At 37.0% G+C, this 24,367-nt stretch overlaps 2 protein-coding genes across 2 annotated transcripts in view; both read right to left on the bottom strand.

The window, feature by feature from the left end:
- Positions 1-1,838: 1,838 nt before the first annotated feature.
- Positions 1,839-9,588, bottom strand: LOC308668215 (uncharacterized protein). Its single transcript, XM_081327950.1, has 6 exons — positions 8,847-9,588; positions 6,334-6,513; positions 5,846-6,055; positions 4,230-4,269; positions 3,560-3,660; positions 1,839-2,335 (listed from the first exon to the last, which is right to left on the bottom strand). Exons 2-6 carry the CDS (start codon positions 6,352-6,354, stop codon positions 2,111-2,113), a joined length of 597 nt encoding a protein of 198 aa, XP_081184076.1. The 5' UTR covers positions 6,355-6,513; positions 8,847-9,588; the 3' UTR covers positions 1,839-2,110.
- Positions 9,589-10,461: 873 nt separating this feature from the next.
- RPGR (retinitis pigmentosa GTPase regulator) overlaps positions 10,462-24,367 on the bottom strand; it is a 41,028-nt gene continuing 27,122 nt past the window's right edge. Inside the window, exons 10-14 of the mRNA XM_081327942.1 lie at positions 21,472-21,648; positions 20,652-20,811; positions 19,543-19,649; positions 18,402-18,467; positions 10,462-15,224 (exon numbers count right to left, since the gene is read on the bottom strand). Coding sequence (XP_081184068.1) covers positions 13,140-15,224; positions 18,402-18,467; positions 19,543-19,649; positions 20,652-20,811; positions 21,472-21,648 — 2,595 coding nt within the window. The 3' untranslated portion in view covers positions 10,462-13,139. The remainder of the gene's footprint in view (positions 15,225-18,401; positions 18,468-19,542; positions 19,650-20,651; positions 20,812-21,471; positions 21,649-24,367) is intronic.

Below are 24,367 nucleotides of genomic sequence, written 5' to 3'. Positions count from 1 at the left end.
CCCTCCCTTTTCACCCCCTCCCCTCCCCACAACACCCCAGGATAGAGTTGCAGGGAGACTGAAGGAGGAGGAGGACGCCGCCGTAGGTGCCTTCCGCGGGTACGCGCGGGCCCGCTTCCAGCTAGTTCTACCAGAGGGGGTTAGCGCCTGTTCACACGTTGAGTGTCGGCGTTTTTCCCCCCCGATTTCAAACAAAGATTTAATAAAACCTTCACCAGGCAGTTCCAAAAACACTTTCCCCCCCCCCTCCTTTTCTCTTGCTGACTCTTTCTGAATTCCCGAAGAGAAGCTGTAAGAGAAATGGTTAGAAAAGGCTTCCATAAAGTTGGTAGGAAGCCGAAGCTTGTTTCTTCCCCGACCCAAAGCAGCCCGAGCAGCCTGCCTCGGGGCTCCACCCGCGGCAACCCTTCCAGCCCTCCGCGGTTACAGCCTGGGCAGACAACAGAAGATTGCAAACCCCAACTCGGTCTGCTTTGACAGACTTGGGACCACTGCAAAATTGTTTATTTTTAAATTCCTCTCTATTATCTGTCTAGTAAGGTGCACATTCCAGAGCTTGGCTGTAAAGAGCAGAGCACCATCTAGAACAGGAGTCTTCAAACCTGGCCCTTTTATGACTTGTGGACTTCAACTCCCAGAATTCCTCAGCCAGCATGGCTGGCTGAGGAATTCTGGGAGTTGAAGTCCACAAGTCATAAAAGGGCCAAGTTTGAAGACCCCTGTTCTAGAATGTTCACAAGAAGAATGTGACAGTGTGCTTCTCTCTGGCACCTTTACTGGGGAACAACACTGGAAGCATACTTTTAACCTCCAGAGTATCTAAGTGGCCATTGTGGGGGGGAAAAGGATACCAATTAGATAAGGCAGGGGAGAAAAACCAGATCCAGTTCTCTCAAAGGTGCTTTTTTCAAAAGGCAACTGGACTGTTCCTTTTCTTGAAGAAAAAGACATTTCACTTCTCAGCCAAGAGGTTTCATCAGGTTTGCCAGGATGGAAGGATTAGTTCTGGCAGGATGAAGGGGCAGGGCTGAAAGGGTCATATTTTACTTCAATCGCTCCCAATCTCCTGCCTGACCTGCCAGAAGGGATGAAGGTTGGAATGAGAAGCAAAACGTTTTCTTCCTCCTCAAGGAAAAAAAGTCCAGTTGCACTTGAAAAAGCACCTTTGAGAAAATTATAACCTGGATGACTGAGAATCTCACATACATATATACACATATACATAACATACACACACACACACACACCTGCACAGGAAGAAACCAGCATTTCTGGTTTCATCTTGCACAAAATCCTTGTTCGACAATTTCTCTATGCCTTGAATAGATGAAGCCATCAGGCAGAAAATGAATCATATCTTGAGAAGTTACTCCCATATGTGAAAAAACTCTAAATAGAAAAAGTTCCCAAACAGATTGTATCTAACTAATGGAATCCTGAGCTTTTGACCATTGGCTTCAAAGCAAGTACCAGTAATCTGTTTTAAATTTCAAAATTACAGAGAAAACCAAGCCAGTGTTATTGTACAGCAATTTATGATGGAACAGAGCTCAAAATTGAGTCCAAGCTCACGTTAATGGGATAGCAAGAGTTAAAATACTTTCATTGGATCATAAAAACCATTACTTACAGGTTACTTTAATATCCAGTATTTTAGTAAGAATATGCTAAATTATCTTAAGGTTTTATTGTTTGCAAACATTTCCTTCTGAAAGTAAGACTACAAAGAATAAGCATTTCATTAGTTATTCCTCTGCTTATTTCTAACCAAGAGTAATTACAATATGCACATACAGTTGTACCTTTTTAAGAAAAAAAGCCATAGTCTTTATTCCAACTTCTGATGTACAAAAATATATTTTATTAAAATCACTGAAAGTTAAGGCCACAACAAATCAATAAGATTTTATTTCCCATTGCTGCAATAGTAAAATTATGAATACAAATAAATATTGGAAGGTTGGTCAAGTTAATATAGATCAATCCCCAAATGCTAAATTTTACAAAAAAATATTGTAATCATTACATAGATGCCATTATTGTTTCCATGTATAAACTGCAATATCTGCTTGTAAGACCTCACATATATACAAGCCTTATACTTTCATTACTAAAGAATTATACATGTAGAGGAGGACTTTCGGTTCTGATATATTGATGGTGATCCCCTTTGATTTTTCCCAGTATGGTTCTGGTTTTCATCTTTACTTGTTTCAGGAGATACATTGGATTGATTTCCTGTATCCTGTTCACTTTGAGGTAGGTTTTCCAGTTTACTTTCATCACAGCTATGTGCATTTTTCTGCTTCATAGACCTTCTTTTAAAAAAAGAAAACTAAAACACAAAAAGAAAACAAACCATATAATAATAAACAACCCTGAAACAAACGAACAACATAAAAACACTATATAAAGTAGTTAAAAATAAGGCAGCCTGAAGATGTTATCCATACTATTTGTGAAATAGTATAAATTAAGAATATATATATATATATATATATATATATATATATATATATATATATATATATATATACACACACACACACACACACACACACACACACACACAATCTGGATCATGTGTTCTAAAGAACATTCCATTTAATTCCAAGGACTTAGTTCCAAATAAACTTGCACTATATTTCAGATTTTAGCCATTTAAGTACTGAAGCCAAAAGAAGTAGGATAAAGGACTAAAGTTCCAATGAATTATTGTAACAAACTGTTATGCAACCACATTATAATTGGTAACAGATGTTTTGTTTACAACGTTCAAATAGACTGCAAAGTATTTTGCTAACATAAACAGAATTACTTTGCTTTCAAACTAGCTTTTGTAGCTCTTGATTGTTACAACTATCCTATCCTATTGTTTTCCAATTTGGTTAATTTCTTTAATTTCCTTCCATTCAAAATGCCCAAGTTAGGAAATAACTTGGCTATGGAAATCTTGAACACTTTGTGAAAGGCCCAAGTATCTTGGAAATTCATATGTGATATAACCAGGTCACATTGTTCAGTTTTATTCAAACATGCACCAACAGAGCATACATTTTTCATACTGTATTATGGAAACTGCATGTTTCAATTTCAATGTTTTTATTGGAAAATCAGAATACTATTGAAAAAAACTTAACCTTCATGGTTCTGATAATGGAAGCAAAAATCAGAGACCACTCAAATGTATAGCTCTCCCACCCCTGCAGTCTGACATAAATAGTATTGCAAAAGTAGCAGAGTATTCTCCTTTGTCTCATTATACTAAAGAGGGTCTAGATGGGGTAATCTTGAATTTCCTTCTTATGCTTTCATGTATTCTCAGGATAAAATCATGTTTTATTAATCGTTGCGAGTTATTTTCTTCAAGGCCATCACCATACTCCTCTACTGAAATTAATATAAATCTAGTAGAACATAACCCAAAATATGAAATATATTTCATTTGTATATGAAATATTGGGTACATAGATCATTATGCAGCTCCAGATGTGCATGTCAAATATGGAATAATTTTTCTTGTTTAATATTGTTGCAAATGAACATATCTTAGTTTTACCCTTTTTGCCTTATCTAGTAGTCTTCCAGATGTTTTATCTTGATTGTCTGTAGTTGCTTGTGAAGAATTTTTCTCTGTATAAATCTCAGCATTCTCACATGCTAAAAATAATACAATAGATCAGTCACCATTTTAAAATGTTCAAGTTGCTTCAGTCACAATTTTCAAGTGGTGAATTATTTAGCTAATTAGGTATTTATTAAAGTACAAATTGTACATCCAAATCTCAAGAACCATTTTTTAATATATGGATTTTTAGTCTACTAGTTTTGATTTGCTTTTCACTTGGGCATCAGATACCTATGACCAAGGGGTTTTATAAGGGTTTTATATTGAGTGGGCATATCAAATATTTGCTTAAAAGCTTAGAAGCAACATATAACAAAAGGAAGAATATCACAAATAGCCTTTCCAGTAAGGTCCTGAACTATCATTTGACAGTAGATGTCACACTACTGAATACAATTGCTGTGACTGTATCAGAAAAATGTGAAAGCTGTGCTATTAAACTGGAGTAGCAGAAGCCTTCAAGAGGCGGCTGATACAACCATTATCAATCTGGAAAGAGCTATGAATACTTCTAGAAATAATCTCCTTTGGGCAGAACTAATAAATATTTCTAGAAAGGAAAGAATGAAAATTAAAAAGAGAAAAATGAATTGTCTCTCACCTTGTTTAACTGAGCTATTATCTGGAATAGGTTTATCTTTCTAAAAGAAAAAAAACAAGCAAAACATCTCCAAGAATTGGAAAAATTATTTTTTATTATACATAAGTTCATAAACAAATCCATCACACTATCCCCTGCTTGGCTTAAAGCTGTATTGCACTTGCTAATTTTGCCAATTATCATCTTTGTATCTTTCACTCAGAAATCTGTTGAGGTCCAGGCATAATTAAAAACTACTTCTTGGTTAGTCTTTGCATTCACTGTAGCTACTTATCCCTTTGTAAATAGAAACAATAACAGCATTCTTTCACCCTTCAGACAAAGATACAATTTTCACACATTAAGCAAGCTGAACAGTACTTCATATAGAAGTCAGGTCTGTAAATAAGTAAATGATTACAGTGAGAAAATTTAGAAATAAGTACTAGCAATTTTGTTTAAAAACAAATTGCAACTTTTGTATAATGAATCTTCTCAGGCAGTAAAAGGATAAAAATACCCTACACCAGGGGTCAGCAACCTGAAACAGCAAAAGAGCCACTCGGAACCGGTTCCGTCACACACACAAAAAAGTGGGAGCCGCAAAATGTGCACGCGCATGCATACACGCGCATGCAAACAAGGCAAAACGTGCACCACCCTGACGCCCGTGCCGCATACTGAACCGCACGCACCTGTTGCCACCCGGTGCCGCCAGCTTACCGGGTGGGGACTCACAGGCCGAGACAACCACGGAGGGCCGCACGAAGACAAGGAAGGAAACAGCCTTTCAGAGGATCCCGCCCGGGCCCCCCTCAAAGGCAACGGGCCCTTCCCCGGCTGAAGGAAGCCTCGCGAGTGTCTCCTGCAGTGCAGCTACGAGCCGGAAGGCACCTTTGCGGCAGTGGGTCTCCCTGGCGACAGGCGCTGGGTTGTGGCGCCTTCAGCCCGGGCGCTGCCAGAATCACCCGAGTGCCCTCCCCCTCCCCCTGGAGGCCTCCAAACCTCCGCGTTTGACAAAGGCAGCAGCTCTCCAACCGGGCGGTGGAGGTTTGGAGAGCTGCGCAGCTCTCCAAACCTCCGCCGCCCAGTTTGGAGAGCTGCTGCCTTCGTCCATGTTTCTTTCAAATGCAGACGAAGGCAGCAGCTCTCCAAACCTCAGCTCTCCAAACCTCCTCCGCAGCTCTCCAAACCTCAGCTCTCCAAACCTCTGCCGCAGCTCTCCAAACCTCTGCCGCAGCTCTCCAAACCTCCGCCACCCCATTCTCTCAATGGGACTTTTTTACTCCCACTTTTTTTCAGAACTGCACATGGCAGAGGACTGGGAGCCACAGGAGATGGCGTAAAGAGCCACATGCGGCTCCGGAGCCGCAGGTTGCTGACCCGTGCACTACACTGTGGTCTATATTGTTGTTAGTTGTGAAGTTGTGTCCGACCCATCGCGACCCCATGGACAACGTTCCTCCAGGCCTTCCTGTCCTCTACCATCTTCTGGAGTCCATTTAGGCTCACGCCTACTGCTTCAGTGACTCCATCCAGCCACCTCATTCTCTATATTATGGTCTATATTATTCCTCCAAAAAGAAGCTGTTATAATTTCAAAGAAATTCCGTAATGAAAATGAACAAAATATTTACCTCTGTTGTTTCCGAATTTGTAAGATTCTTTTCTTCATTTTCACATAACAGACTGCTTTGTTCCTCCTCATCAAGTGATTGATCTTCATAATATTCTGTTGCATCTGGTTCTTTCTCTTCTTTTTCACAATCTTTATTTTCATTATGGTCTTTTTCACTTTCATCATCATTGCTAGTACAAGTCGCTTCCTCATCAGACGTTTTTTGGTCCTTTGATATGAAGACAGACATTTTATTGATAAGTTTATGAATCAAAGCTTTTTATCTCCACATCAAATTTTCACATTGGTTCAGACACTGCAAAATAGAATTTCATCATTTAATTTTTTTTAGAAAGATATAATAAGAGCTTCATTTTTCTCTCCCCACCCCAAAAATGGTGGGGAAAATTGGCAATTCTACAGTATAACTAACACTATGGCGGATAATGAGTTAGGTAACATCTCATTTTCTAAAAACTTACTCCTAAAAATGAACACAGCATTTACCTCTATGGTTTCTACAGCCATATGATTATTTTCTTCATTCTCAAAATATTTACTGCTCTTTCCCTCTTTAGGATTCTCAGCAGTATTAAATTGTTTTTGCTGATGTTCCTCTTTTTGTTCTTGTTCTTCTGTGGTATTATGACTATCACTTCTATCTTCTTCATCAGATGACTCTTGAAACTGTAATTTTTTTAAGACAGATATTAGGTATACATCAGAATGAACAAAACTTTCTATTAATATAGTTGCATTGCAGTATTTAATGCAGATCAAATAATATAGTTTACGCTTTGTGATTTAAAGATATTTAAAGACCAGAACAGCTTTGTTTATAAAGAAATTCTGTGAACTTCTGAACAACTGAACTGAAAGCTGGTGAAGCCAATGACCTCAAAAGAAACTAAATTAATTCTAGCCCAGAATGCAAATTACTTCTAAGTATCTCATTTTGCAACTTCATTTAAATGTTGAAAATGTAGTAAATATAAAAAATACATATTTTTAAATTAAGCAAATCATAAATTAAACTCATTTGGCAGCCAGCATGATATAGTGGTTAAGATGCTGGACTGGGAATGAGGAGACACGGGTCCTAATCCTCTTTTAGGCATGGAAGCCATCTGCGTGATCTGGGGCTCAACATTTCTCAGTGTTAATCAGCTTCAGGCCCTGCAATAAATCAGCTGATAAACAAAAACACTCTTCTCATACACTGAAGTTTCACCATGAGAGCTAGGTGACTAATGGTGGAAAAATAAGCAAGGCCTGCAAAGGGAGGGGGAAGAGGGAGAGAGGAAGGAAGAGGTCAAGAGGGAGGGGGAAGGGAAGAGGAGGAGGAGGAGGAGGAGGAGGAGGAGGAGGAGGAGGAGGAGGAGGAGGAGAAGAAGAAGAAGAAGAAGAAGAAGAAGAAGAAGAAGAAGAAGAAGAAGAAGAAGAAGAAGAAGAAGAAGAAGAAGAAGAAGAAGAAGAAGAAGAAGAAGAAGAAGAAGAAGAAGAAGAATTCAATTACGCTAATTTCTCAAAAAACTTAGTGGAACTATAATATAATAAATACTTTTAATTATCAATACTGTATGAAATATGACCAGTCTGAACAAATAACCTATAGAAATAGTTTTAAAGATCTCTAGGAAGAGAAATCTTAAATTATAAAAAATCCAACAAACTTTGCATTAATAAAATTGTCTTGTATTTATAATAGTTCTCTGGAAGTTAAGTCCAAAGCAGGAGCAGCAAAAAATACCATGGATTTAATTTTAGATATAATTTCATATATACAGGAAATCCAGATTGGCATATTTTCATAAGTATTTTCTTCATATTGCATAAAATATTTTGAAAAGGTTCAAAAACAAAATTTGAATTATGTTGACTTATTGATGACATTATGTTAAAACTAGTGTTTCACTGAGATTAAATGCTGTATTAATTATTTAGGTAAAGGTAAAGCTTCCCCCGCACATGTGTGCTAGTTGTTTCCAACTCTAGGGGCTTGGTGCTCATCTCCGTTTCAAAGCCGAAGAGCCAGCGTTTGTCCGAGGACGTCTCCGTGGTCATGTGGCCGGCATGACTAGATGCCAAAGGCGCATGGAAAGCTGTTACCTTCCCACCGTAGTGGTCCCTATTTTTCTACTTGCATTTTTACGTGCTTTCGAACTGCTAGGTTGGCAGAAGCTGGGACACAGGCACTCACTCTGCTACGTGGCACTCGGGATTCGACCCGCCAAACTGCCGAACTTCTGATCAACAAGCTCAGCATCCTAACCCACTGAGCCATCGCGTCCCTTATATTAATTATTTAAACAGCTTATTTTACACTGAGTAGACTAAAACATAGGTACTGTATTTGATATATGCAATTATTACATGGCATTTTCCCAATCTTTTACAAGCTTGCCAATAAAAGTGATTCTACTTCTGAATACACCTGTTTTCCCAAATCAGTTATAACTGTATTCTATCATTTTACCCAGTATTTTACTAAAGACAATGGCATTAATTAAGATGAAGAAATGTTTTAACTGATAATTAACATTTGCAAAACAGATGCAGCTTAGTTGGAATGTCTAGTATATAAAGAAAAACTATCCCAGCTGTTTATCTTCTAGAGAATGATAAAATAACAATTATCAACCAAAAGTTCTAAGTCAATGTACATTGTATCTTCACATACACACCCCACTCCCAGTGAGCATCAAATTTTTCTCCTCAATTAATTGTAAAAAGGCCTCTTTTTAGTTTTTTTATCATCTTCTCAAATTTTAATTACAATTCCAAATTCCACAGTCCTGGAAAATTAGAAAAATGTTCATTATCTACATAAGGATGAGTATCTAAACTCATAAAATATTTCAACTTCCCCCCCTTTTTTGCTATTGAACACTTTAAATCCAATTATACTGAATCAGATTCTTTTTCAAAAAGGAGAGGATAGACTATTTGATAAAAAGTAAGGGAAGGATGTGGGAAAATATACACAACTTCACACTGTTAGATTAGAGGAACTTAGTTACCTTCCAACATGCCAGCAACTGGAGAGAAGTCTCAATTTTTGCCCACAGCAAACATCTCAAGTTGATCCATTAATGATGCAGGTAATGATCTTCCCTAGAACATTTCTTTAATTTAAGCATAAACTCAAATCTCTCCTGCTCACTCAAACACTTTCAACATCTCAGCATAGTTGTCTGTTCCTCGCACCGTTCCTGGCTTGTATGAAATCTTACTCAATTTACTTGATTAGATTTCCATTTTGCCAGATGATAAAAGTCAAGGTAATATATTGATTATAACAAACAGAAGGGTAATTTAAATACCATGATCTATTTTATGGATAGACATGAATGCTAATATGGTATGTTAAATTTAAAGAAGTTTCACCTTTACTATACTAACAAACAAAACTTGGAGCCTGCTATTTGCTCATACTATGCCTTATGCATCAGCTGAAATTCAAAAATTATTTAAAGATGTAATTACTTCTTTGATGCAGAAGAGACTGGTTTGAATGCAGAGCAGAGCTTTCTTTGCTATTTTATTATTAGCAATTCTTACAAAATATTGAGAAAATGGGAGGAATAAATCATTGTGGCCAATGTTCCTCAATTCATAGAGCAAATAAGGCTGTGTCCTAATATAAACAATTATTTAACTATAATGCCACCAAAGCTGACAACAGCCAGAGCATAGCAAAAGTTCAAAGAAAGGGTGCAAGATTGGAAGATGTGGAGAGACCTGGTGCACAGAATTGCCAAGAGTCAGACTCGACTGAATAGATAACATCATCACCATCTACTATAATGCAAAAAGCATCAGTGCTCAATCTATGCAAAAGCACTATATCACAAAGGTAGAAAAACTATAAACATAAAATGGCATACATTTGGGAAAAACTTCCAATTATTACATTAAGACATGGTAAACTGAACATTTTCTTAGAGTACCGATAAAAACAAATGAGAGATACAACTTCTTTTGTTTACAATAACTTCAGTTTATAATCAAATATTCCTGACATACAAATATATTACTTTGTTTGGACCTCTTCCAATCACTTAAAAATACTCAGCAATTTGACCACAAAACTCATAGCAATTGCAAAGCTGTATTTTGTAAAATAACATTTGTATTGGTAAACTGACACATTTATGTCTTAGAACATAGCCTCAATTTGACATTGACTATAGGCAAAATGAAGGTGCCAATTTTAATAGTGGCCCAAAATATACTTGTGCAATCTGCCTGTGCATTTGATGTATTTTCTCATTTCATAGCAGGTACAATGCAAGGGAATGAAAACAATCCAGCCTCCTACCTACTGTATTTTGTTACATCTGATCATTTTCTTTCGAGTATCACAGGGGTGTCAAACTGCCGGCCTGCGGGCCAGTTACACCATATGGAGGCCGTGCCCACCCCAGCTCCAGCAATGCAAAAAAACGCATGATATGTCTCAACACCTCACTTGACGCAGCAAGTTTGACACCTGTGTAGTAACAGATTATCCAGTGGAAGATATCTGTGAAAAGTAGGGTCTCAATCTCTTTCCACAAGACTAGGATAAAGAGTTTGCAGACCCACTATATCATTTTTAATGTTATTCCCATGTGCTTTTGCTGAACAATGAAAAGCCCAATAGGCTAACAAATTATATCCTGTTGCTTAGAATTTTTTCAGAACAATTTGCATGTGATTATCCAACACACACACACATATATATATATATATAAAGAAATTCAGAACGTTAATTTTTCTACAGGTAGTCCTCAACTTACATCACAACAGGGGCCAGAATTTCTATCATTAAGTCATTCAGTTGTAAGTAGTTATTATGTGACTCAACCCAATTTTACAATCATTTTTACCAGTCATAAGTCACCATGGTCATAATCAAATCACATGGTCATAAGTGCGAATCCAGCTTAACCAATGGCAAGTCATGATCACATGACCGAGGGTGCTGCAAATGGTTGTAAATGGGAGCTGGCTGCCAAGTATCCAAATTGTGATCAGGTGACCACAGGAAGAGGGTGGCAGTCATAAGTCTGAATTCATGCCATAACAGACTTTTTCATAGGCTGTTGTTAATTCAAACCCATTGAAAATGAACAGTTGTAACTTGAGGGCTACCTGTAGTATAGTTTTGTTGTTTAGAATCACAGAACGTAACGTTTGGAAGAACTATGGAAATTAACTCATCCAACCACTGCCCAGAACAAGATTCCATTACTACATCATAACTCTCCAGCCTCTATTTATATACCTTCATTGAAAGAGAAGGTCCACCCCCCACCCCCCATTCCTTTGCCAAACAGAGTTTGCCATTAATTTTTTTCTTGATGTTTAACCAGAATTTACTTTCTTGTAATTTAAATCTATTGTTTATTCCTACATTATGTGACACGTTTTCTAGATGACCCCCATTCAGATACATGAAATCAGCTGTCACATCTCCCTGCAACCTTCTCCCTGGTAAACATTATCTAACATCTCCAACCATTCTTCCTAAATGTTTCTTTCCAGCCTTGTCATCCTGGTTAACCTTGTTTATAATGTATCCAATTTATCAATGTTGTTCCTAAAATATTCTACCTATTCTCTTTGCACTCTGACAAATACAGAATAAGGAGGAATGATGGCGTTTCTTGATTGCATCATTACTTGTTTTCTTTCACAGATATTTTGGCCACAGTCTTAAGGTACTAATGCAAGCTTTGATGAGATATGTTTTAAGTATTTTATAATTTTATATTTAATCTTATCATTTTTATTGTATGAATCAGTTTGAAAATGTGAAAGCAATGTTAAAATCTGTATATTCAGTATTCCCCCCAATTTAACTGTTTTGCTATTTGACAAAACTAAAATGAACTGAAATTGTGCAGCTGAGAAATAATTAGGGATTGAATGTGGAGGAGGAAATTGAGAACAGAAATTTTCAGATACACTCTATTTTTCTCCTGTACTCACATTTAAATTCCACATTACAAATGTCAAATCCTTCGCATTTTTTATAAATTCTCAAGTAAAACCAAAATGAAATTCATTATAGCCATGTATGCATAGAATAACAATTGTTAAAGTATGTCATAATTGTCATAAGGCACATCAAGTACGTTGACTATACTGTTTTTAATAGTATTATTTTACAAGGATTGTTAACACTAAACCCTTATGTTTACTGAATGCAAACATACCGAGGTGTGTCTAAATAATATTAAATGGTAACCCATATCTGAAGGATACCCTCCCCAACTTGGTGCTCTCCAATATATTAGGTTACTAAAACAACTCACACCAACCAACAGTATATTGGATTAGTATTGGATGTGAACTATGTAGGTTAACTGGCAATATTTATGCTACTCCTGTCACTTTGCACATCTTGTCCCTCACACTGCTGAATATAAAACATTTGGAGGCACCAACTTGGGAAGGCTGCATTAGAGCATAGTGGCAGTGAATGCAGTTGGTTAAATGTTTGAGGGAATTATACAGCAAGGACACATTAGAAAGAGCACCAAGGGATCTGGTTCTATATACACCTGTCACTACTGCACTATATCATCTTCCTATTTCATGATGAAATGGAGGTAGGCGGCCATAATTTACATGTTTATTCTAGACATGTTAATTTATATGACAGGTAGTTATAAAATTTCCAGGTTTAATGATTTAACGGGAATATCCAATTTTGGAAAATTGGAAAATGTTAAATATTCTTTTTATGACCTAGAGATAAAGTTAATTCATCCAAAAATCTTGTTCTATATTTATTGGCCTCTTCAAAAATATTTTCAAAAAGGATATTTTTGGGTCTGTGTGTGTAGACGTAGCTCTTTTTTATTTAAAGTCATTACATACATTAAGAGAAAACATAAGAATTAAAACTGTAAATATGATATGGAATTATAGTCCAAAATAGGGAATTTGATATTTTATAAAGCATTCTGGCTCTAATGACCAAGGAGATTTGGTGAGATTTATCCTATATAGATGGAAAGAAATTCACATTCTAGATGTTTGTCACTGTTGTGACTACTGCCTGTGGATGGCCTTCGGTTAGGCCGAAACAGGAAATAAAGATTTGTCCCATGTTTGCGGCCTAGCAAGGTAATCTAAATAGTTAACAAGCATTTAACATATATATATGTTTGTATACATATGTATATATATATATGTATATACTGTATGTGTATGTATGTAAATACACATGCATGCAGACACATTAATGCATTGTATATAGACATTATACTATAGCTTTCTGAAAACGATCTTCGTGTAGAAATTATTTCTAGTCTCCAGGATTACTTTAGCGTCAAGTAATGTGGTAAAACATTGTTCCAAAACTCGTATGTATGCTGAAATCCATTCGCTGCTTGTTTCGGTGTTCTTTTTTCTTTAATGTTTTTTATTTTGATGTTTGTATTTTGCTTTCTCCTTTCATTATTTTCTTTATGTTTTTGACCTTTGGAGCTTTTGGCTACTTTTTCTTCATTTTTACGCTTAATAATTTCTTTCTCCTCCTCCTCCTCTTCTTCCTCCTCCTCCTCCTCCAGTTCCTCCTCCTCCTCCAGTTCTTTTTCCGTCTCCTCCAGTTCTTCCTCTTCATCTTCTTTCTCCTCCTCCCCCTCGTCTGTCTCCTCCTCCTCTTCCTCCTCCAGTTCCTTCTCCTCCTCCTCCAGTTCCTCTTCTTTCTCCTCCTCCCCCTCTTCTGTCTCCTCCTCCTCTTCCTCCTCCAGTTCCTTCTCCTCCTCCTCCTCCTCCTCCTCCTCCAGTTCCTCTTCTTTCTCCTCCTCCCCCTCTTCTGTCTCCTCCTCCTCTTCATTGTCCAACTCTTTTTCCTCTTCTTCCTCCTCTTCGCCTTCTTTCTCCTCCTCTGCTATCTCTTCCTCTTCTTCTTCCTCCTCCTCCTCCTCCTCCTCCTCACTTTGTTCTTCCCCTTCAGAAATCTCTGGGTCATTTTCTACCTCTTCATGATCTCCCTCTTCATCTTCTTCCTCTTCTTCACACCCCACACTTTCTTCATCCACTTCTCTTTCAATTTCTCCCTCTTGCTTTTCTTTTCCTTCTTCCTCTCTTTCAGTTTCTTCCTGATCCTGTTCTTCAGGTTCCTCTTCCTTTGTGCTGTTCTCCTCCTTAATCAACATAGCATCATCACTTTCCTCTCCATCTTCACATTCCTCATAATTTTCCTCGTCCTTTTCTACTTCTCCCTCTTTTCTGTTTTCTTTCTCACCTCCCATTTCTTCATTATCTTTTTCCTTCTCCATTTTTTTCGTTTTGCCCTTAATTTGGGCATTCCTGATGTTAGTTTTCCCCCCCTTTTCTTGCTCATATAGGTCCCTTCCCTCTATCTCTTGCACTTTATTATCTGTGTCATCTTTCTTTTGTCTTTTCTGAAAGTTCTCTTCCTCCAGATTCTGCTCACTTTCTGTTTCAGGTTGTAATTCATCATTTTCACTTTCTCCTTCATCACTCTTGGCGTCTATCATAGAATCCACCATGCCTTCTTCACCTGCTTCATTTTCAACTTCCCGTTCTTCAGATTTTTCTTCACAGTCACTTTCTTCGTCTTGTGCTCCATATGCCCTTTCGGCCTCTTCCACATTTACTTCATCTTCTTCATTGCATTGCTCCTTTTTTGGGTTTTCTTCGTGTTCCTGGGTATCCTTCTCCAAGGTATCATCCATATTTTTCTTTTCATTTTGCATTTTGTTAACATTTAAATTTCTCTTTTTTTTATAATCAAGTTGATTGCTTTCCCATTTATTATTTCTGTCTTCTATACTTGTTTCAGTAGTCACATTTTCAAAATTAAATTGGTTTATCTGAAAAACATATGTTGATGACTTATTCATCGCTTCTTGACTTAAGGAAGATGGCATTCTTACTATTTTTTCTGTAATTCTTTCTTTGTGGTTATATTCTTTTTGTTTTTCACTACTGTTGTTACCTTGCATATATCGATCAGGTTTAGCTTCTACTTTATTTTTCTGATAATCTTTGTGTCGTTTTTCCAGCTGATCATTACTAGAATGGCTGCATAGCACTTCTTGCTGAGTTGGCCCAGAATTTAGTTTGTCAATATTTTTCTTTTTTGTCACTTTAAATTCTTCTTTTACAGTTTGTTGGGTATCATAATTCAATGCAATAATAGAAATCTGTTCGGATTTATTCCCTGAATACTTTTTACGAGGCTTAATTTTCTGCACAAAAGCATCATAGCTACTTTTTTTGGTACAAGAATCTTTTTCAAAACTTTTTGAAGCCAAATACTCTAAAAGAGAAGATGATCTGCCAGATTCTAAGCTCTCTTGAAAATGGATACGATCAGATTCTTTCAACCCACCCTTACCATCAATTTTCAGTTTCATATTCTTATTTTTCTTCTAATCCATGTGAGAAGCAAGGAAAAAAGAAAAAGAAGGAGAGAATTAAGAACAAAGTAAGGGCAAATAAAAAGGCATCAGAAGATGAAAATGGCAGACAATAAAAGAATGGAGAAGAGGCTTAAATATAGCAAAAGCAAAAAATTAAAACAATAACACAAACATCTAAAAAAGCACAAACCACTTTAGACACCCTTACACTCTTTTCTCTGCTTCAGGTTCCTATGCTTTATAATAATAGGCTTTTTGCGGGTTAACAGAGTCAACATAACAGGGTAAATCAGGTTGCAGAAACTATAATGGAATGAAGAATTTGACCTATCCTGGAGGCAAGATAAGTGTTTTTGTGCAAACAGAAGTATTTTTTCACCAAACACCTTACGTTTTATCGTTATAATCCTCATGTCATATTACAGATGGTCCTCAACTAATAACCAGAATTGGGATTGGAACCGCAGTTGAGCAAAATGGTTGTTAAGCAAGTCACCCATCTGACCATTTCATGAATGATTGCAAACCTGGCACACTTGATTGCAGTTGTTAAATGATCTCCTGGGTCATTAAGTGGAGTAAAAGAGTTACTTGCCACGCTCAGCTTCCATCCAAGCATAGAAAGGAATTGCTCTGGTGGGCTGCCAACTAGGGTATATGGGATCTGAGCTCCATTTCTTCACCCCTGCTACAGTTCGTCTCCCCTCCACAGATGGAAGAGAATTGTTCTGGTAGACACTCCACCAGATCTGTTTTCTTCCATCCACAGAGGGGAAAAAAACTCTTGTGGGGTGGAGAAACAGTTCAAATCATGAAGATCCTAGCTCTGTCCCTACAGCCCACTGGAGGAAATTGTGGGTGTTCCGTCACTGGAGATTTTTAAAAAGAGGCTAGACCAGGGGTCAGCAACCTGAAACAGTGAAAGAGCCACTCGGAACCGGTTCCCTCACAAAAGGAAAAACTGGGAGCCACAAAAAATGTGTGCGCATGTGCATACATGCGTGCATGCGCAGAACAGGGTTTGACTGAAGAGTGGAGGCAAGGTGAGATATGCACCTACCCTGCATATTTGAATTGATTGGTTGAACTTTTTTAGTCCCACTTTTTTTTTTTTGGACTGCACATGGCAGAGGACTGGGAGCCGCAGGAGATGGCTGAAAGAGCCGCATGTGGCTCCGGAGCCGCGGGTTGCAGACCTGTGGCTAGACAGTCACTTGTCTCAGATGGTGTAGGTTTTCCTGCTTGAGCAGGGGGCTGGACTAGAAGGCCTCCAAGGTCCCTTCCAGCTCTACTCTATTCAGTAGTCTCCCTTCTGGGCATGGAGAACTCCTTTGAAGGGCTGTCGAAATGGAGCTCAGATCTTTAGGATTTGACTTCTGGTTTTGCAGCATGGCAGTAGAATTCTTCTCCCCTTGGTAGTAGCCCTTTTGCTTTCAGAGCTGCCTGCCAGGAGGGAATCTCAGCTCCATAGCAGGTAGCAGCAGCTTGCAACCTTTTCTGCCTCTAGGAAGTGCATTTGTGTGTGTGTGTGTGTGTGTGTGTGTGTGTGTGTGTGTGTGTGTGCATATACATGATATTTTATGACAGTCGGAAGTACCTTACAGGCTGTAAAGCACCTTTTAATCATAATACGGAACAGCTGTTAAACAGTCATAAGTGGAGAACTACTTGTAAGTACATTCCAGACTTCTTTAAATTTGTTAATCTACAATAGTTGTAAAATTCAGGATTATATGACATTCCAATCTGCTTGCTTATTCTTCAGATTACATTTACATTAACATGATACAATTGCCAATTCTCAGATTTTCATTTTTAAAATATACCTGTCTCATTTGTCAGTTATATTGTTCTAGCATGCATATATATACAGTTTCTGCACAAAAGAACTTACTTTTATTGCACATAGAGAAGTTGGCATGCAAATATTACTATTCGGCAATATTTCTTTTAATATAATACAGGTGGCTTCTAATAGTGGAAGAATTCCATGTTTGCAAGATAATTAGATTATGGACACTGATCTGGGATTTAGGATTCATAAAAAAGTTATTACTGTGTACCTACTCTCCTCCCCATCCTCTGCCCCTGTAAAAAGGTATTTTCCATTATGAAACTAAGTAAAACAATACTTTGAGCCCTGGGCAGTTTAAAATTTTATCAGTATTAACTGAAGACACAGCATGTTCTTAATCCTTTCAGTGACATATCAGGGTTCTCTGACTTAAGATTTTTTTTCCTCTGTAAATTATGCAAATTGCATTCCACTTCTTCTAGCAACTGACTTGTTTTAATCTCTTGGCTGAGGTAAACAAGAAAGTAATTTTCAGCATATAAAATAATACAAAGAAATACTGTAATATTTGTTTTCTCACATTATTGCCAAGGTAAAGCATTAATACAATCTTAAATTGTTATTGTAATATCCGGTAAGCAGAAAAAAATTAAAAAATATACTATCATATCCTACAATATATATTTTCAAAAACAAAATTGTTTTTATCATTTGAATTGATTAAGGTGCATGGTTCAAACTGCTTTCTGAAAATAAAGGTCTACATAATCTGAAGGTTTTAATGCAGAAAAAGTATCCTGAGGCCACTCAAAATTGCTCATCATTTGTTTTGTACAACAATTATTCATTTCAAACATGTAGAATCAAGGTACAGAACTTTGGGGTTGGTAGGATCTCTCTGCTGAAATCCTATCTCCTGTAAATGCATCAGATTGACAAAAAGATGGTCGCTTATAGCCTTTTTTGCACACAGGGAAGAATGGATTGGTTCCCTTGTTTGTCAAAGATGAGGAAACCATTACTCTCCAACTTTCTCTTGAACGCTTGATCAAAGATGGCAAAGATGATATAAGGCAGGGGTCTTCAAACCTGGCCCTTTTGTGACTTGTGGACTTCAACTCCCAGAATTCCTCAGCCAGACACGCTGGCTGAGGAATTCTGGGAGTTGGCCCACAAATTATAAAAGGGCCAAGTTTGAAGACCCCTGATATAAGGCAAGATGAAAAGAGGGATTATGAGAAAGATGGATTGCACCTGAAATGCCACGGGTAAGTTGTTAAAACCTTTGAGAATGCATTCAACCTGCAGGCTAGTGGTTCCCTGGGTTTCATCTACTGGAACAAAAGCATGAAAAGTAAACAACATGAAATATATATACAATCCAACTATACCTTTTGTTTTTGAACTGGTGCTAATTCTACCAGTTGGTCATTGGGATTTAGTCTCATCACATGGGTCTGAAAAACATTTTTATCTGAGTAGTAATAAAAGCAAGCAATTAAGGTTTACATACATGAAAAATGCTTTTTTACTGGAAAATCTCAGATCAGTTTCTGAACAACCAGAAAATAAACAGAATTAGAGAAATGCAGTATAAAGTTCTATTAAATGCCAGGCTATTTTTGTTTTAGCTCAGTCATCATAGATATTTTGACTGAATATTACATCCACAAAATATAACTTTTTAAAGAATGATAGGAAACCAAGATATTTTTTTATTGATTATGCAAACTCACATATCTACAATTCCCCTAACCCCCACCCCAAGTCTGTAGAGTAGATCAGCATATAAATTTAATAAATTATTATTATTAAAACTAGAGAATATGAATAGTCTGTGCCTCTAAACAAGGCCTATTTTTTCTGTAACTTTGAAAGGTATCACCCATTGCTTTCCTAATTCTAAATATTAAATTTACTCAGTTCCTAAAATACATTTTGTAATAAAATGTTATCTAAGAAAATTCTGAATTTTAAACAGCAACTTTTCACATCTCTTTTTAAAAATATTTTCCCTAGTATAAAATAAACATTACTTTCAATTTAGGTCAGAGACCTAGAATTATAATTAATTATAATTATCAGACACAATCAGTCACAAAATCCCTTAAATCAAGAGGAAAAACTATTCCTTGACTGATTCCCTACAGAAACCCCATTACTGATTATTTTTCCATTCCAGCTTAATACTTTTTTCCTGGAAAAGTTGGCACAACTAAACAAAACATTACAATGCCTTGTATTTACAGTCTGTAAGAATGCCTATCAGTGTCATATGTGCCAGATCCTTATTTTTTATTTATTTAAATTAAAATTTAATTAATTTTAAATTACCTTGGATATGTTTTGTGTTATTTAATATTAGGAACAGTCAAAGGATTCATTTTTTTTCCTGTTGAACAGTAGTTGACTCAGTACAGTTAGACAGAAATCTGCCACACAATGGTTCTGTTACAAATCAAACACATTTTCCTATTTTGTGTCTCTCCAGGTTCTCCCACAGACCTCTTCAACCATTAGTAAATACATTACCATATTTAGGACATCTGTAGTATCACCAAGGGTTCTTTCTTCATTATCATCTGAATCATTATCTGTTGAGCTGTCCTCTGTATCACTATTCTCCTCTTTCTTATCTCCTTTAAAACAAAATATATAATACACTTTGACTCTTTAGGGAGGAAAAAGAGTTTGTCCTGTTAGTACAACGGAAGAAATGGTTTTGTCTCAATATGCAAATGAAGAGAGACAATAAAATACAGTGAAACTTTCTTTCATAGAACTTGACGTGGTAGTTCAAATTACTACCATCCCGCAAACAACATAAACCCGAGATGCAATATTCTCCCGATAGCCACATTTGCTAGACTCACTCCCATCTTAACCCAACACATGGAGAAAAAATCATGTCCCCTGGTTCTTCCAGAAGGCTATAAGAATAGGGGCCCTCCAGATCAAAGAGCCAGGGTAAGCTGTGGAGAAGGAATGCCTCTAAGGTCACACCAGATGTCAATATTTAAGAAAAGGGACTGGAAGCGCTCATTCTTTCTAACCTAGTGATGCTTTGGTAGAGATAGCCCCACCAATATCTCACTTCAAGATTTTGTCCTGTCCAGAATTTTGTATTATAGTAAAACTCCTTACAAAATATTTTTTATTTATTTTTTATTTTAATTCCATTTATATCCCGCCCTTCTCCGAAGACTCAGGGCGGCTTACAAATAATCCCTGTAAGTATAGGTAGTCCTCAATTTACAACCACACTTGAGCCCCAAATTTCCATTGCTGAGCAAAACAGTTGTTAAGTGAGTTTTGCCTCATTTTACAACTTTTCTTGCCACAGTTGTTAAATAAATCACTGCAGTAGTTAAATTAGTAATAGGGTTGTTAAGTGAATCTGGCTTCTTCATTGTGCTTGCTTCTCAGAGGGTCATAAAAGGTGATCACATGATCATGGGACACTGCAACTGTCATAAGTACATGCCAGTTGCCAAGTGTCCTAAGTTTAATCATGTGACCATGGAGATGCTGCAATGGTCATAAGTGTGAAAAACATTCATAGGTCACTTTTTTCAGGGCCATTGTAATTTTGAACGAATGGTTGTAAGTCAAGGACTACATGTAAACAAAACATAGCTTACCTGTTTCATGATCCATAATGGATTCAGATTCTTTATTTCTATCACTTCTGCCAAGTGGAAGAGTACTGCTAATGACACCTGATGCAGGTTTTAGGGAAGTTTTCCCCAATGGAGGAAGTGTTCGCACCAATCGACCACATTGTTCTGGTGATTTTTCCTTCTAAAAGAGTTAAAAGAAAGCAAAACAGCATTTGTATTAAATTCTTAAAGAATAATATACAGAATATATTAATGATACTAGCCACATTTCAGATTTTGGAACAGGCTCTGTGAATCAAAACTGTTTAATTCCCTTAGAACTTTGGTTGAAATGTTTAAATTATCTGAGCCAGAGTTAATTTACGTATTTAAGATTTAATATAATTAAAACCTTAATTTCAAGATTTAACAAGTTCACAGCACCCTGGAGTACAAATTCAAACTTATAAATTAGAAATAATGTAACCTTTTATTTATTTAAAGAAAGACAAAAAAGAAAATAATTTATTTTTTTATGTGCTGTCATTGTTTTACTTTTATACTGCCCAGGATTGCCCTATCAGGGAGATGGGTGGCATATAAATTTAATAAACAAATAAATATCTCCCTTCCTTCCATTAATTTCAATTAGGGTTTCCAATCTCATTTTGTATTCATTCCTTGAAAGTAACAGACCTATTCTTCCCTCTGATTTCAAGAATTACAATACAAATTCACCATGAAGATAAAACATTTCAATAAAAGTTCCAAAACTTAAAAGACTTTTAAATAATTCTTTTAAATTTTTAAATCTTTTTCACGCACAATTTTTAATAGCCTGCTTGGAACAGTTATTGTGTACCTTCTCTCTCCGTCGCACACGTGCTGAAAACGTTTGCTGAAAGGTGTCTGCATCTCCACCCATTTCGGATACTTTAACCGATAAATTGTGCTCATTTTCTTCTAGTTCATGAATATTATCAGATTTTGTAGGCCTTGGGGTGGCAAAAACCAGCATATGACAACCACCACAGGCAGCCTATAACATAAACATAGTAGATTGCATAATTAGAAGTGCTGCATGCAGGTGGATAACCCCGAACAGAAAAATATTTCCCTGAGTTAGACTTTTTAATAATATCTCAAAACACGTAATACAAAATTAACAAAAATAATTTTTTGCACAGAAATTTGAACCAAGATGATCTACCAAACATCCAAAACTAAATGGGAAAAACTACATTAGCATGCAAGATTAGATTTATTGATTTTTAAATCAAGCCTGATTTTTTTTGAAAGACATTATTTTGTTTCATGTTCATTTTCACCAGGATCGTTTCCTGCAAATCTTTAGCCAAAGAACCACTGAGAAAAATAGACAAAACTACAAACTTGAATCCTAAGCTTGTTAATATACTCACCTTTGCCTAAAGCAGGGGTGTCAAACTCAATTTCATTGAGGGCCGCATCAGCATTGCGGTTGCCCTCAGGGGGCCGGATGGGCGTGGCCAGGGTGGGCGTGGCCTACTGGATGGGCGTGGCTAGAGTGCATATGGCCTACTGGATGGGCGTGGCCAGCTCTACATCGTTGGCATCAAGGGTGCCTATGGGGGCCTGGGCAGGAGTGGGACACATCTGAGGGTCTCTGGCCGAAGGAGGGTCTCTGGGCCAGGGCCAAGGCAGTGGGGGACGTTCCCTCACTGTTTCCAGGATGGCTTCACGGGCCACATGAAACCACTTTGCGGGCCGGATCTGGCCCCCGGGCCTTGTGTTTGACATGTCTGGCCTAAAGTGTTCCTACTTCCTAACTGTCTCCTCTAACTACTGCCAATTTTTTAAGAAACAGTGACTATAAGAGAAAATTGAAATAATTGTCATTGTATCTACGCACACTTGACAATGCAATATATATGGGAAAATGTTTAATAAAAATATTGTTTAATAGTTAAGAAGAGATGAACTGCATAATGCAATGAGGGGGATTAGTACTTTCATTGATCGCATGCTGCCAAATAGCTTCAGGAGTAGAATCTCATTTTTCTTCTTAGTGTCGGAAGATGAAAAGAGGATGAGCTTGTTGAGGTTACAAGAGGCAGGTGGTTAGATAGTTAGAGACATCTTTCTAACCTCAAATGTTCCCAAAAAACAGATAATTTTATACAAAAGGATAGTGTTCAGCAGAGGAGAAAAAAAATTGCTTAAAAACTGTAAGTTAGTATATCTGTACATCTGTTAAAATACAATGTAATTGTATGCATATGTACTTAGACATAAATCTCATGCAATTGAATCTCAAGAGTCTTGAGAAAAGAAGTACAGATTTCAATTTTGATTTTAAATATAACCAAAGCATATACATTTCAGAAGACAAAAGGACATATTTATGCACGCAGTAGAAAACCATATCTTAGAAGCTTCCTTCAAGATGCATATTCCGTTGAACTATTTTTCACTTCATACTGTCTTTGTTCACAATAAAAGTATACCTCATTCAAATGATTTCCATGTCTTCCAAATTTATATATTCCAACTGAAAAGATTAACATGTAAATGTGATTTGGGGGAAAGAAAAGAAATATAGGGAATTGGAATAAAATATAGCATGTTATCTTATGAATCTGTATCAACATATACATCTCTTTAATGTAAGAGTTTTCCTTAAAGATGGGACTTCCGGTTTGCGTTGTGGTGGGAAGGGACACAGGGAGGCAAGGCTCTGCCTTCTGTGCCCGATTTCACCCTGATTGGGGCCCTAAAAAGGGCCTAAAATTGTCCCAAAGAGGCAATGAAGAAGAGGTATGCCTTGTTGATCGCGGAGAGACAGTGATCTTTCCACTCAATCCAAGGAAAGACCTCCAAACTGGCAGGGGAAAGACCGGCTACATACCTGTAGCTGGCCATTAGCTGCTGACAACCGAAGAAGAAAAATCACCAATTAATACATAGTAAACAGCATGTTTGGAACTGGGTGAGAATATTGATCCTTTCTTTACTATTTTACAACTGATTTTCCTGGGAAAGGCTCCCAAGAAGCTAAAAATCTCCGAATGTAAATGGAAGCGGCGTTTTAATTTTATGGGGGACAGAAACATACAATACTGAAGTGGAAGTAACATAAGCTACAATTTGGATGAATTTGAGAACTGAGATAACTGTTACGATCTTCTCATTGAAAAAAAATGAGGCTAAATATAAGAAATCAATCCTTTGTTTTAAGAGAAGAAAATGGACTTGGAATGACATTTAGTGGTGGATTTATGCATAGCATTATAATTTGCTTCCTGGCTGCTTGGTGATTCCTAGCTCGGGAGAACAGCTGGCAATAAAGGAAAATATTTTAGCATACTTATCATCCTGACCTTCTTGGATTATAAATATCTACTGAGCTTGGACTTTTAACTTCAAGAGGCAGAGGGAGTGAAAGAAAAATTTGACCTTGGACTACGCCTGGCTGGGAGAGACTTTTGAGCTGTTTTCAGAGAGGTTGAACATTTTGAACACTTCAAACATTGTGGATTACAACCTTGCCTGACTGACAATTTTTGGATACTTGAGACAAAGGATCACTATAAAATATTGCTTTCAGGAGTGAACCTATACTTTGGAATCCATTGGATTATAAAGGATAAAGACCAGAAAACTAGAGGAAATTTTGATCTACTCTTACTGAGACTGGTGATATTAGAGAAGACATATCAAACATGTGACGTTGCGCGACATATCAGAGCTTTTTCCCCATTGCTGGCAATGGGGTGGGC

The sequence above is a fragment of the Vipera berus genome (assembly GCF_964194415.1).
Source record: "Vipera berus genome assembly, chromosome: 4".
NCBI lineage: Eukaryota > Metazoa > Chordata > Lepidosauria > Squamata > Viperidae > Vipera > Vipera berus.
This window is presented reverse-complemented; position numbering and strand designations above follow the sequence as displayed.

Coding starts and splice junctions, on each gene's coding strand:
- LOC308668215 (XM_081327950.1), bottom strand. CDS start 6,354: ATGGCTGTAGAAACCATAGAG. Junction 3,661..4,229: donor TAATAGCTCAGTTAAACAAG/GTGAGAGACAAT, acceptor TATTATTTTTAG/CATGTGAGAATGCTGAGATT. Junction 2,336..3,559: donor TACTAGATAAGGCAAAAAGG/GTAAAACTAAGA, acceptor TTTGTGTTTTAG/TTTTCTTTTTTTAAAAGAAG.